Source organism: Elephas maximus, chromosome 13, assembly GCF_024166365.1.
Source record: "Elephas maximus indicus isolate mEleMax1 chromosome 13, mEleMax1 primary haplotype, whole genome shotgun sequence".
Classification (NCBI taxonomy): Eukaryota; Metazoa; Chordata; class Mammalia; order Proboscidea; family Elephantidae; genus Elephas; species Elephas maximus.
This window is the reverse complement of record NC_064831.1, coordinates 62,262,401-62,277,112: the sequence shown is the minus strand read 5'-3', so window position 1 is coordinate 62,277,112 and position 14,712 is coordinate 62,262,401. Positions and strand designations below refer to the sequence as shown.

Here is a 14,712-nt window from a genome sequence, read left to right as displayed (position 1 = left end):
GACATAAAATTAGCCATCACAGGGGATAATAGTCAAAGAGTACAGGATTCCCTTTTGGTATAATGAAAGTGTTCTAAAATTGATAGTGATGATTTTGCAGAACTCTGTGAATATACTAAAAACCACTAAATTTGTGCTTTTTAAATGGGTGAATTGTATGTGAATTATATTTTAATAAAGCTGTTATACACAGGCACATGAACATGATGTTCATAGTGGCTTTATTCATAGTAGCCCCCCAACTGCAACACCCAAATGTCCATCAGTGGAAGAATAGAAAACCAAACTGTGATGTATTCCTTTCATGTAATATTACTCAGCAATAAAAAGGAATGAATTACTGATACTCATAATGTTGTTGTTAGGTGCCATTGAGTCGGTTTTGACTCGTAGTGACCTTATGTGTACAACAGAACAAAAAACTGCCTGGTCCTTCACCGTCCTCACAATCATTGCTATGTTTGAGCCCATTGTTGCAGCCACTGTGTAAATCCAATTTACTGAGGGTCTACCTTTTTTTTTTTTTTTTTGCTGATCATCTACTTTACCAAGCATCATGTCCTTCTCCAGGGACTGGTCCCTCCTGATAACATGCCCAGAGTATGTGAGATGAAGTCTCTCTGTCCTTGCTTCTAAGGAGCATTCTGGCTATCCTTCATCCAAGACAGATTTGTTCGTTTTTTTGGCAGTCCATGGTATTTTCAGTATTCTCCACCAGCATCATAATTAAAAGACATCAGTTCTTCTTCTTCAGTCTTCCTTATTCATGGTCCAGCTTTCACATGCATGTGAGGTGATTGAAAATACTATGAGTCACTCATCAATCCTGTTGAGCAAAAGAAGCCGGACTTCAAAGTATGAATACATACTATATGATTTCATTCAGTTTAAGAGCAAGCAAGTAATATACAGTGATAGAAGTGAGAACTTTGTTGTCTCTGGTGAGAGTCAGGGGTGGTATTGACAGGAAAGGGGGATGAAGGAACTTGCTGAGGTATTGAAAATGTTCTCTTGAGGTATGGAGCATATGAATGTAAATATTTGTTAAAACTCATCAAATCGTGTACTTGTATTCAGTTTCATAGTTTATGAAATACACCTTAAGAAATGGTTCTGGGCGCTTGCATTACAGAAATCTCTTTTTTGGACAGAGACATGGCCTCAGGTCTGAGTGATACAATGGAAATGAGATTGAACCCCTGTTATAAAATAAATGTAAACTAATGGAACTTCAGTTAATTGTTTATGTTTTATTTAATTTGCCTCTATCGCTAAATTATTCACTTTTGTTTCTTAAAGACAAACCTACTTAAGTTTAAAGTTTGTGCCCTAACTCTAGAGATGATCTCTAAGTAAATGATTCACAACTTTCCTAAAGCCTGGAAAACCTATATTCTCTTTTATTGCTAATATTTATTGTAGTAAAACTTTTTTCTTCTTCTTTCTCTTTATTACTCAAATTACTGTTTATAAATAGCATTAATATGGGGCTTTGGTCTTTACTTGAATGTGCTGTCTTCCCTTTCCCACTGGTAGCTGATTTCTGCCATGTGTTACTAAGCATTGGTGGTGAGCTACACATTCTCCATCTTTGTTTTCAGATTTATAAATAAGTGCTGCTGAGTTTCCCTGGTCTGTGATGCTTTTCTTCACACTTATTGGCACACTTGTTGGAATTTCTACAAGTGTGGTTAATTGCAGGATTTGTGAAGATTATTTAACTTTTGGTAAATTGTTTTGGGGTGTATTTCTCTGTGAGGTTTCATCAGTGTTCCTTAAAGTGTTGCCGACTATATGCTAATTTTATTCCTGACCCAGTAAAACTGAATCCATTTTTTAAAAATAAACTAAATCATACAAATTGTTTTGAAGTTTTCTTATTTTAGTTTGGTATTAACTCACAGTACTTTGAGTACTGAAGAGCATGCTTTGAATACTTGAAAAGGACCTTCTTTTTCTCTATTTTTGTGTAATTTCTTCAAATTAACTGGAAAAATTAATTCATATTTAATCCCTATTACCTGATACATGTTTGTATACTCTAAAGATAGTTGGCAGCATTTTCCTCTATTGGTTTGGGCTTATATAATGTCTTTTTCTTTTCTCCATTTTTTTATTTTTCTTTTGCTTCCTAAGGACATGATGATACAGCGCCATGTGCAATTTTGAAAAGTATGGATAGTTTTAGCTTTCTACAACACCCAGTCCACCAGAGGAGCTTAGAGATTCTGCAGAGGTGCAAGGAAGAGAAGTACAGTAAGGCTGCAAATACTGATAAACTCTATGTCATTACATATCCATTTGGAAATGGAAACCAGGGTGTTACTACACCAGGGTGGGACATAGATTGCACAGGCATCGTGACCTCCATATTTGTATGACCAGCCTTCGGCTATTTCCGTTGAGGTTTTACTTCTTTCTCTTAAAAATGCTGACATACCTCTTCTTTTTACTTGGATGAGTATTCTATTTGCCTGTGATCCTTAACTTATTAATGATACTTGGTTACAGTCTCTGAATTGTTTCCCTTTTTTTGTATTTCCAGTAACAGTGCTGGGTAAAAATGAATAATGCTTTTCATTCTGCTGATATTTTTAAAATGTTATTTAAGCCTAATTGAAGTAACATAAACTGTATGTAGAGTGTACAGTTTGATAAGTTTTGGCATACATGAAATCATCACCACTATTAAGATAATGAATATGTTCACCAGCCTCAAAGTTTCCTTATTCCCCTTCTCAGTTCAGCTGATTTTTATCCTTGTATTTCAACATCGGCAATATTGTTTTTGTGTATCATTGGCAAATCCATTTAATTTAATTGGGATCCTCCCATTAGAGTTTCCTTTGTCTGGTTTAGAGCCAAGTCACCATTATGTTCTAGCCTAAGATAGAATGGCAGAATCATACTGAGTGTTCCTTTTTTTTTGGTAATAAAATTGGTGTAAAAAGATGCTCCTGGTCTCCATTTCCTCCTTCTCATTATTCATTCTGCATGAAAATTGGTTCTTTTACTTATTGTGAGATTACAGTTGTCGGGCTATAGTGAGAATAAAGTTCTTCAGAATACTCGGAGCCTAACTCAGCAGTTTGGATAGCATGGACCTAAATTACTTCCAAAATCTGCTCTGAGTTTTGTAAACTGCCCCAAATTTAGTTTTCACAGTTTTCTGGTTGAAATTTTAATACCCAGTTGTCAGTGAAAGGAAAATATACGTATAGTTTTTAAAAGCAGATGTTGTGGGTTCTGTCTTCCAGTCCCGTTACTTTTTTTTGCTTGATATAAAAAAAAGTTTAATGTATTTTGAAAAATATTATTTTCTCATTTTAAAAAGAACAAAGGTAAGTATTTCATTTAAAAAAATCCTGAGAAGTTTATTCTTAATTATTGCTGTTGTTTGTAAAAGATATGCAAGTCTTCATTCTGATTATCCATCTTTTCAAATCTTTTAATCCATGGGACATTATTTAAAAGAGTCCACAAATCTTTTTTTTTGAGCTTAAATTAATTCTTTTTAACTCTTAAATAGTTACAAGTGGTTTGCTTGCCTTGTTGCATTTCATGATGACTCTTATCCTGACAACCTGGAGGGTAGCAATTTCAGCATAGGCTGCATGAGGACGTTGTGCACTTATGTATGCTCACATGTAAATTGCTACATTTGTGGAACTTGGAGCTTGTCCATTATTTTATGTAGTTTATTCCATTTTCAATTTTAGTACTGGCAATAATCCAAATTTTATAACATTTAAAATTATAACTAGAAGTGTGAGAGTTTTTTTTTTCTTTAAACACCTGGGGGCTACCAGCTTCAGGTAATGGTGAAGTGAATTGGTGAGGCAAATGAACCCTCCCACAGATAACAATGATAACACCTGAAAAAAATACAAAAATAGCCAACTACTTGAAAGCAGTGGAAAAAGGACTGAAAGTAGGAAAAAGGCAGAGGAGTGTTTATTCTTGAAAGTGAGTAATTGTGTGTTTGTGGCTTTTTGTGCTTTTTGTGTTCCCCAACTCCTGTAGCTCCAGAGACAGAAAACCACAACCACACTTCATTGAGGTATCAGAGAACAAAGTCAGGGGCTGGCAGATCAGCTGGAAATTTGGGAGGAAAATCCAGCAACTAAGAGCCACCAAATGGATAAAACACAAAATCAGAGTTTAAACACTGTCCACATTGGTTGTTGATTTTAAACTGTAAACTTCTAAACTTTATGCAGGGGAGACCCCCAGGGTTTTGTCAGAAAAGCTGTGGAAACCAAATAGGAGATAACGCTTGAAAGACACAACTGCAATAGGTGATATTGGCAAGTTAGCTGCTTTTTTGACTGAGGGCATTTTCTACTCAGTGTACAGCTTGGATGGGAGAAAGCTGAAGTGTTACTGACCTAACTGGAGTCCCAGGAGAGGAGAGAGAAAGGGGCAGAGAAAAATGCTTGAAGAAATATTGTGGACGAAAATTTCCTAAATTTGAATAAGAAATACTAGCTTACAGGTCTGAGAAAATCATTGAATTTTAAGCAGGATAAATGTAAAAGAAAACCATACCTAGTCTTATTACAGTCAAACTAGTAAATGCCAAAGATAAAGAGAAAATCTTGAAAACCAGAAAAAAATATATTAAATACAAGAGAATGATGATGTGATTAACAGCTGACTTCTTGTTAAAAACAATGGAGCCTAAAAGATACCCCAGAATCATTTTTAAAGTGCCAAAACAAAAACAAACCCAACGTCCAACCAGAATTTCTATATTTGCCATTTCAGTCCAGACAAGTTAACTGTCTGTTAGAAGAAAAATCAACAGTCTTCAGAAGAGCATAACAAAATCCAGTTATGCTACAATGTATTATCCACAATGTCTTTTTCTTTTTTTTCAGTTAGCAAAGGAATACTTCAGAAATGAAGGTGATACAGTCATGGTTTCATGGGACGTCCCAATTAATTGGCCTAATATGTGTTTAGTGCTTCTTTTCTACCTCCTAGTTCATTGCGTAGTTCCTGGGGGTCTTCACAGAGGTCATCCAAGGCACAACAATTGCCTCTGTTCATCTTGAGTAATAGAGGAAGAAGGAGAGTTGGTAATACCCCTTGCCAGCGAGTTGATTCCAACCCATAGCTACCCTATAGGACGGAGTAGAACCGCATCATAGGGTTTCCAAGGCTGTAATCTTTACAGAAGCAGACTGTCATATCTTTATCCTTTGGAGCAGTGCGTGGGTTCAAATTGCCAACCTTTCAGTTAGCAACCAAGCACTTTAATCACTGTACCATCAGGGCTCCTTACAGTCAGCAATAGGTGGAGGAAATGGGATGTTTGGCTAATTGCCTCCATGAGCAACTATCTCCTTTGCCATGAGACCAGAAGAACTGGATGGTCCTACCATTATTGAACATTGTGATCAAAGAATCAAAGATTCTATAGAAGAATGCTGATCAAAAGGGGGAAAATGCAAAACAGACTTTCTGGAGCCATGGAGGCTGGATAATCCCTTGAACCTATTGCTCTAAGATAATCTTGAAACCTTAAACTAAAAATATACCCTGAAGTCATCTTAACACCAAACAATAGTTTAGCTTAACTAGTAAAAAAAATGTCTGCCTTGAGCGTTATCTTCTTTTAAGAAATCTCTATATGGGATCAAATTGACAGCTCAAAAGATTAGATTTTGGGGGGGAGGGTAGTGAGTTTATGTAATGGGAAGGAATAACTCAGAGAAGGAGAGTGAGAATGGTCACACAACTTGAAGAATGTAATCAGTGTTGCTGAATTGTACATGTAGAAACTGTTGAACTGGTGTATATTTTGCTGGGTATACTCTCAACAACAATAAAATTGATAAAAAATGAAGGCGAAATAAAAATATTTTCAGATAAACAGAATCTGAAATTGTCGCCATAATTTGTGTACTATAAGAAATAGTAATGAAAATTCTTCAGGCTGAAGTAACACCAAGTGGTACAATGGATCTACAACAGAGATTGGCAAATGTTTTCTGCAAAGGATGAGACAGTAAATATCTAAGGCTTTGCAGACTACTTGGACTCTGTTGAAACTCCCTATTTCTGCTGTTTTAGTGTCAAAGGAACCATGAGCAGTAACGTCATCAAATGATCGTGACTATGTTCTCATAACAGTTTGTTTGTGGACACAGAAATTTAAATTTTATATAATTTTCACATGTCATAAAATTATATTTCTTTTGATTTTTTTCCCCCAACCATTTAAAAATAAAGACCATCCTTAGCTCACAGACCATACAAAAATGGACAGCAGATTTGGTTTGGTCCCTGGACTATAGTTTGCTGATATAAATGACTACATATTTTATTTCTTTCTCTTAGTTTTCCTTAAAAGATACATGACTATTAAGGCAAAAATTATGACACCATTTTGGTGGTTTAAAATATGTCTACAAATTCTCTGACACTCCTCCCTTTAAAAGGCAGAGCTTAATTCCCCTCCCCTTAAGTGTGTCACTCTCTTCTAACAAATGGAATGTGGCGGAAGTGACATGTGAGACCTTTGAAATAAAGAAGTAGAAGATTTTAGCTCCTTTCCTCCTTTTCATTTTTGGAGCTCCCACCGCCTGTTCACAGTGGCTGTTCTGTAAGATTTGGCAGAGAGAAAAATAAAGCAGTTGAGAGAAATTGGGGTTCTGGGAACATGAGCTGCAGCAACCTTTCAGAAAGATTAGGACCCCTGGAAAGGAGAAAGAATAATATGGCAGGAGAAGAGAGAGAAGGTAGAATGGAACAATCTGCTTCAGTTTGAACCCATACTTCTGGAGTTCAGTCCAGCCTGGGTGTGATTGAGAATATGGTGTTTTTATCAACAAGTTGAAGGATCAGCAGTTGCCAGAGATGGGTTGTGGATTGGCTCCATCTCATTACCCCTGCCCTGCGGACAGTGCGTGCCTCCCTGTCCTTGAGGCATCAGTATGGTTATACAAGTGATTGAAAACTTAAGATTGTTGTATGACCAGATAAAAATCAATAACAGAAAGATACCTGGAAAATCCTCAAAGACTTGGGAAAAAACATATAAATAACTCATTGGTCAGAGTAGAATTCATAAGGTCAACTTGAAAGTATTTTGATCTGAACGATAATGGAAACACAAGATACTACAGCTTGTGGAATGCACCGTAAAGAAGTGTGCTTAGAAGAAAATTTATAGCTTTAAATCCTTATATTAAAGTAAGATCAAGAATCAATGATGTTTCATTTTAAGAAGGGAGAAAAAGAAGAGCATATTAGACCCAAAATAAATAAAAGAAAGTAAAGACTGAAATTCATGAAATAGAAAGCAGACCAGTAGTAGAAAAAATGAAGGAAACAAGAAGTTGGCTTTTTTAAAAGAGCAATGAAGTTGATATCTAGCCCAGCACAGTCCAGTAGAACTTTTTGTGATGATAAAAATGTTAATGTCATCCAACTGTACTGTCCAATATGGTAGCGATTAGCTACTTGGCAGCTGTTACAGTATCTAAAATGTGGCTAGCATGACTGAAACAAAAGTTTTAATGTTATTTAATAAATTTAAATTAAATAGCCAAATATGGCTAGTGGCTACTATTTTGGACAGCACGGTTTTAACCATTTTAATCAAGAAAAAAAGAGATAAGACATAGAAACTAATATCAGGAATGAAAGAATGGACACAGTTATATATGCTGCAGACATTAAAAGGATAAGAGAAGATTATCAATATTTATCTCAATAAATTAAACAACAAAGATGAAATTGAAAAAATTCCTTGAATGTTAGCAAGTTACCAAGATTGACAAAGAAAAAATAGAAAATATGAATAGATTTGTTATTTATCATAATGAATTATTAAGTAGAATCCCACAAAATCAGAAGTCTAAGCCCAAATAGCTTCAGTGGTGAATTTTAAGAGTTAACACTAGTTTTACTCAGTCTTTCAGAAGATAGAAGAGCAAAGAACACTACCCAACTCATACCATGTGGTCAGTATTATTCTGACACCAAAGCCGGACATACATTGCTGGAAAAGTACAGATCAGCATACTTCATGAGTAAGGATGTAAAAATCCGTAGCAAAATAAGAGCAAGCTGAATCCAGCAATATATAAAAGGAAAATACATGAAGGCTGAGTGGAGTTTATGAAGGGTTGGTTTGGCATTTGAAGTCAATCCCTGTAACTCGCTATATTAACCATCTAAAAAAGAAAAACCATATGGTCATCTCAGTAGATGGAGAAAAAGAATTTGTCATAATTCAACACCCATTCCTATTTAAAACTTTTGTAGCTTAGTAATAGAAGGCAGCTCCCTCAACCTTGTAAAGGATATGCATGAAAATCCTATAGCTAACTTTATACTTAATGATGAAAGATTGAATGCTTTTTCCCTCACATTGAGAACAAGGCAATTTATATAAATGTACGGGTTTATTTCTGGGCTCTCAGTTCTTTCCCATTGATCTATTTTTCTATTCTTACGCTCGTACTATACTGTCTCAATTACTATATCATTGTTATAAATTTTGAAACCACCTCTTTTGTTCTTTTTCAAAATTATTTTGGTTATTCTGGGTATCAGCTTGTTTATTTCTTTAAAAAAAAAGGCAACTGGAATTTTAATAGAGATTGCATTGATCTATATAGATGGATTGGGGAGTGTTGCAATTTTTAAAGTTTTTCAATCTATTATCATGGGGTGCCATTCCACTTATTTAGGTCTTCTTTAATTCCTTTTAATTTTGTTTTGTAGTTTTCAGTGTAGAAGTCTTTTACTTTTGTTAAATTTATACCTAAGTATTATTTTTGATGCTATTATGAATGAACTTGTTTTCTTAATTTTATGTTCATATTGTTCATTGCTAGTGTATACAAGTAAAATGAATTTTAATATTAATTTTGTATCCTGTAATTTTGCTCAACTTGTCTTTTAGTTCTCATAGTTTTTTGTGAAGTCCTTAGGATCTTCAGTGTACAAGATCATGTCATCTGCAAATAGAGATAATCTTACTTCCTCTTTTCAAATATGTCTTACCTGTATTAATGGTTTCTGTGTGTGGGTGTTATGAAAATTAATAGCCTTATCCTTATAGAGCTTAAATTTCCTTATCAACTTGTCTTTTTTGATTCTTAGTGTCTTTAGCTGTACGATTAATCGATCTTTAAAATCTGTAGTCCGTGTTAGCAATATACTTGTTAAAAAATGATAGAGGAGTCAGATTCAAAAAGTTTTTTTATTGTATAAATCAGAATTTGTATGCTTCTAGATCTTCGGCACAATTACCCTTAATATTCCTAATGTTAATGTTTAAATCAGAGAAGAAATAAAAGAGTTTATTGTTAAGTTCTCTAATTCAGTTCATTGCTAGCCAAGTGAGATTTCTGAGTGACATTCATGGGAATTGGTTTGTGTTATTATTTATACATTTCTGTCATGTTTAGCAGATATTTACTACTGGAGTACATTTATTTCACTTGTCTTCAGAAAAATTGTTTTTTGTTTAGTTTTTCTTAGCACTGATTTGAAAATTTCTGCTTTTGATGTGCTAGGTATAGCCCGGAAAAATCCCAGAACACCTCTATCTGATCTCCAGGGCATGAATACTCTAAATGAAAAAAACCAACAGTAAGTATGTTTGGTTTGTGTTTTTAAGGAAGTATAGAACAGATAACTAGAATTTTTATATTTTTATGGCTTTAAAAATTAAAAGAAAATAAATCTTGATTTGTTCTTTGCTTTAAGTTTCTAATTTTTTAAACTCCTTAGAAATGATGAAATTACAAGTTAATAAGCTTAGAGTTAACAAAACCACTAAGCCTGAATTGTTCAAGATGGCCTCTGGTAATATGGCTCTTCGATTTTAAAAAGCTTTCTCAGAATAATTAAAAATGAGTTCATATGTTTCCATTTCTGAGACCCTTCTTGCATTTTATGTTTTTTGCAAAATTTCAGGGCTATTCTGCTTCTTTCAGTGGAGAAATCTTATTAGTACGCCCTTGTGAAATGATAAGGATTTTTTTTCCCCCTCTCCCAGTCAACTGGCAGGGGATTACAATGTAAGCGAAGAAGTCTATAAAAGTGGAGATACTCAGCCTAAAAATAAAAGTTTTTCATGAATGAAAGAGTGGATTGTGCAAGTTGATGGTGATCCAGGACTGAGAATTGATAGTCTATGGAAGAATAAATGGTAAACCTATTTTTAGCCAGTGCACGTGTTTTTCAAGTGACAGATAAAACTTTTTTAAATTTGAGAAGGCAGTTGATTTTTGGTTAGAGGTTATATGTAGAAACAGACATCTTAGTATTAAAATAGATTTGAGAAAATGTACAGAGCCTATGCATACATTTCTTGACCACAAAATGGTAAGTGTACTCTAGCGGCTGCTGAACTGACCTTTAATATGACTTAGCTACAGATGCTGTACCAGTAGCCATAGACGGATTTATTCCCAGGTAGAAAAAGCTCATGGAAGTGAATAGTTGTAGGGTAGAATGTGTGAAGAATAAAATAAGCCAGCCCATACTGGAAGAAAATGTCTTTGCAGGCTTGTTATCTAGGAGAAGAGAGGACTGTGTTACCATCAGAATTTATTGTGGATAAGTACATAATGAATTTTAGACATTGCAGTAATACGTGGTCAGGTTTTATAATTAAATGATGTCTGTCATAACATACTATCATGCGAACCCTACAGCATTCAGGAATAAGAATAAGTCTCCTTAAAACTCTTAGATTATGGCACTGTTCTTTAGGACTTCATACAGTATTGATAACCATGAATATGATGACTGAGGAAGATTTGTCTTTTAAGAGTCTGCTATATATATATATATTTTTTTATACAGCATATTATATATCCTCTTTTCAGTTCTTCATACAAACAAAAACCCATGTCAAAAGTATTATCTCTATTCAAATTTATCTTTTTCTCTTGATCTGGGCAACTGACTGCTTACCATCTGAGACATTGTTTTATAAAATACAACAATGAAAACTGAAGTAAAGACCATTTTTCCCCCCACACTGGAAAGCATAGTAGTCAAATAATTCATTACTAGAGTAACGAACGGTCCTTTCAGAAAAGACCATCTTTAAAATGGTTTATAAAAGTGAGTGGGTTTCCCCTGAGGGAGCAGGAGAACAGTGGGATGCAGACCCCAAATTCTCATAAAAAGACCAGACTTAATGGTCTGCCTGAGACTAGAGGAATCCCGGCGGTCATGGTCCCCAAACCTTCTGTTGGCCCAGGATAGGAACCATTCCTGAAGACAACTCATCAGACATGGAAGGAACTGGACAGTGGGTTGGAGAGAGATGCTGATGAAGAATGAGCTACTTGTATCAAGTGGACACTTGAGACTGTGTTGGCATCTCCTGTCTGGAGGGGAGATGGGAGGGTAGAGAGGGTTAGAAACTGGCAAAATCGTCACGAAAGGAGAGGCTAGAAGGAGGGAGTGGGCTGACTCATTAGGGGGAGAGTAAGTGGGAGTATGGAGTAAGGTGTATATAAGCTTATATGTGATAGACTGACTTGATTTGTAAACTTTCACTTAAAGCACAATAAAAATTATTAAAAAAAAAAAAAATACCAGGCTTACTAGGCTGACAGAGACTGGTGGAACCCCCAAGTCTGTGGCCCTAAGACACCCTTCTGAACTGAAACTGAAGCCAATCCCAGAGACTGCCTTTCAGCCAAACCGTGAACAATAATACTGAAGAGGAAAGTGCTTCTTAGAACAATCAATTATACAAGATCAAAAGGGCAACAAAAGCAAAACAAAGATGAAAAGGCGGGAAGGGGTAGAAAACCAGGATGAAAGGAAACAGGGAATCGTGGACGGAAAAGGGGAGACTGCTGACACTGGGGAATGAAACCAGTGTCATAGAATACTTTATGTACAAACTATCGAATGGGGAACTAACTTGCTCTGTAAACTTTCAGCTAATATACAATTAAAAAAAAAAAAAAAGTGGGTTTCAAGATTGTCTTTTAGAGCTAGTATGACTTGATGTCACGTGAAACAGCTTGGGGTGATTTTTCTTTTTATTGTACTTTAAATGAAGGTTTACAGAACAAACTAGTTTCTCATTAAACTGTTAGTACACATATTGTTTTATGATACTGTTAACAAACCCACAACATGTCAATACTCTCCCTTCTCGACCTTGGGTTCCCTTTTACCAGCTTTCCTGTTCCCTCCTACCTTCTAGTCGTTGCCCCAGGGGCTGGTGTGGCCCTTTAGTTTTTAGTTTTATGGGCCTGTCTAATCTTTGGCTGAAGGGTGAACCTCGCGAGTGACTTCATTACTAAGCTAAAAGGATGTCTGGGGGCCATGCTTTCAGGGCTTCTCCAGTCTCTGTCAGGCCAGTAAGTCTGGTCTTTTTTTGTGAGTTAGAATCTTGTTCTACATTTTCCTCCAGCTCTGTCTGGGACCCTCTATTCTGATTCTTGTCAGAGCAAGCCAGTGGTGATAGCCAGGCACCACCTAGTTGTATTGGACTCAGTCTGGTGAAGGCTGTGGTAGATGTGGTCTTTTAGTCCTTTGGACTAACCTTTCCCTTGTATCTTTAGTTTTCTTCATTCTCTGTTGTTCCCGAAGGGGTGAGACCAGTGTTGTATCTTAGATGGCTACTCACAGGCTTTTAAGACCCCAGACACTACTCACTAAAGTGGAATGTAGAACATTTTTAGAAACTATGTTATGCCATTTGAGCTAGATGTTCCCCAAGACCGTGGTCCCCACAGTCCTCAGCCCAGCAGTTCAGTCCCTCAGGGAGTTTGGATGTGTCTATGGAGCATCCATGACCTTGCCTTGTATAAGTTGTGTTGGCTTCTTGAGGTGATTTTTCATATGTTATAGTTAAATGAGTCTCAAGGCATTCCTTCATGTCTTTGCATGTATTTTGGTTACTGTATTTTCTGGGGAAAATATATAACTTGGGTATTAATACAGGTAGTTGTATGTGGTTGGCAATTCGTATAGTAACAGTAGATTATTAGTGTTATGAAATAATACTCATATTTTAGTTTAAATTTGAAACGTTAAATACTATTTAAAAAATCTCTTCCAAGTTTTTTCATTATAAAATATAGTTTCTGTTATCCTAAATGGAATTTGCCCATTTTGACATAGTTTTGTTAGTTATCTATTATTTTTAATTAATGGTTTTTTTACATGGATGTTATTTGCATGTTACATCCATTCCTGAAGGTTAAATTTTTCTTGAGAGAAAAGTCAAATGATAAATTAAGTCAAATACAGTGTATGGTTCTGGCTGATCATTTATTTAGCATTTACTTTGTGCTAGGCCATGTGGTAGAAACTGGAGATTTTAAGATAGATGTGATAAGTATATGATAAAAGAAATATAAGGATACTATGGAAATACAGGAGGACTGTTTAATTTACTTTCTGTATTTGATGGTGTTTTTTGAGAATTAGATGTGTTGTTAGAATTGTCAGAAACACTTTACAGAAAAAGGATTTTTAAAACTGCTATCGGAAGGAAGAGTAAGAGTAAGCCCTATGAAGAGGAGGGTGATGTGTTCCAGGCAGAGGAGCAATCTGTGTGAAGGTCCAGCCCACCCCTCCATCCCCGCCCCACCAAAAGGCACATATAAAGAACTAAAAGAGTGTGAATATGAGAAGTGATGAGAGCTGTCTCTAGAAAAAGTAGCCATGGGCTAGATTATATAGCACTGTGTTAGCCATTTTGGAAAGTTTGAACTTCATCCCAAGAGTACTGAAAGGTTATATAATTTTTATAAGCAGGGGACTGACTGATGTTTCAGAAGAATCTCCCTGGCTGTGTTACACAGAATGATTTGGAGAGGTGCTAGACTGAGATACAGCAAGACCAGTAGTTCTGGCAGGAGATGATGGCTTGGAATGGGTAGTGGTGGTGGGCATAGATTGATGATTAAAAGAGGATCTATATGTTTGTGTAAAAATTGTGGAATATATGAGGTGAGGGAGAGAGAGTAATCAAGGATGATTACTAGATTTCTGGCTTGGGGCTTAGGACATATAAGAGGAGCAACAATTGGGGGGAGGAAGTGAAAGCTTCAGCTTGGACATGTTATTTGAAGTTCATGAGAGACATCCAAGGAGAAAGATATCATTGGATATGCAGATAGATCCCTGGACTAGAAATATATGTTGTAATCGGTTAGGAACCTCGCCATTTAGTTGGTGACTTCTAAATGTCTGTATCTGCAGATTATTTCTTTTCAGCTAGTCACTATACTCCAGACCCTTCAATCTCTTGCTTAGAGGTTATAAATCTTTTGGTTGTGTAGCTAGTCTTCTCAGTTCCATATTCATACTTCCACTTCCATATCCATACTTCCACTTAATTCCTCCTGTTTTTAATGTGCTACCTGACCTTTAGATATGCCTAATGTCCCTGAGTTCTCCTGAGAGTCTATGGTTCCAACTTCCCTGTGAAATAAATTTCCCATCTTCTACAGGAGTGAGGAAGGGAGCAGTACTTGGTAATACAGGGTGAGGGAGAAGGTCTAGCTCCTTTTGAAGACTTTCAAACTACCCTATTTTTGGCCCCATTCAGCAGCACCCTGCAGTGGTACCAGATGTCTCTAATTCCTGAGCCTTTTCTGAGTTCTCCATGAGAATGTACATATATTTTGTTGTTTTAGTCCCTCTTGCCTCCTGCTTCTACATACACACACTGGGAACCACAAATATTCCCAATCACATGTACAC

At 35.9% G+C, this 14,712-nt stretch overlaps 1 protein-coding gene across 11 annotated transcripts in view; it reads left to right on the top strand.

Annotated features, from left to right (window-relative positions):
* The window catches only part of MYO9A (myosin IXA), a 250,999-nt gene that overhangs the window by 135,582 nt on the left and 100,705 nt on the right, over positions 1–14,712 (top strand). For 10 of the 11 annotated variants that reach the window (XM_049852703.1, XM_049852694.1, XM_049852702.1 and 7 more), the window contains 2 exons: positions 2,137–2,256; positions 9,537–9,612. In XM_049852703.1, the coding sequence (XP_049708660.1) occupies positions 2,137–2,256; positions 9,537–9,612 (196 nt within the window). The remainder of the gene's footprint in view (positions 1–2,136; positions 2,257–9,536; positions 9,613–14,712) is intronic. The other variant, XM_049852700.1, reaches the window with a different exon arrangement.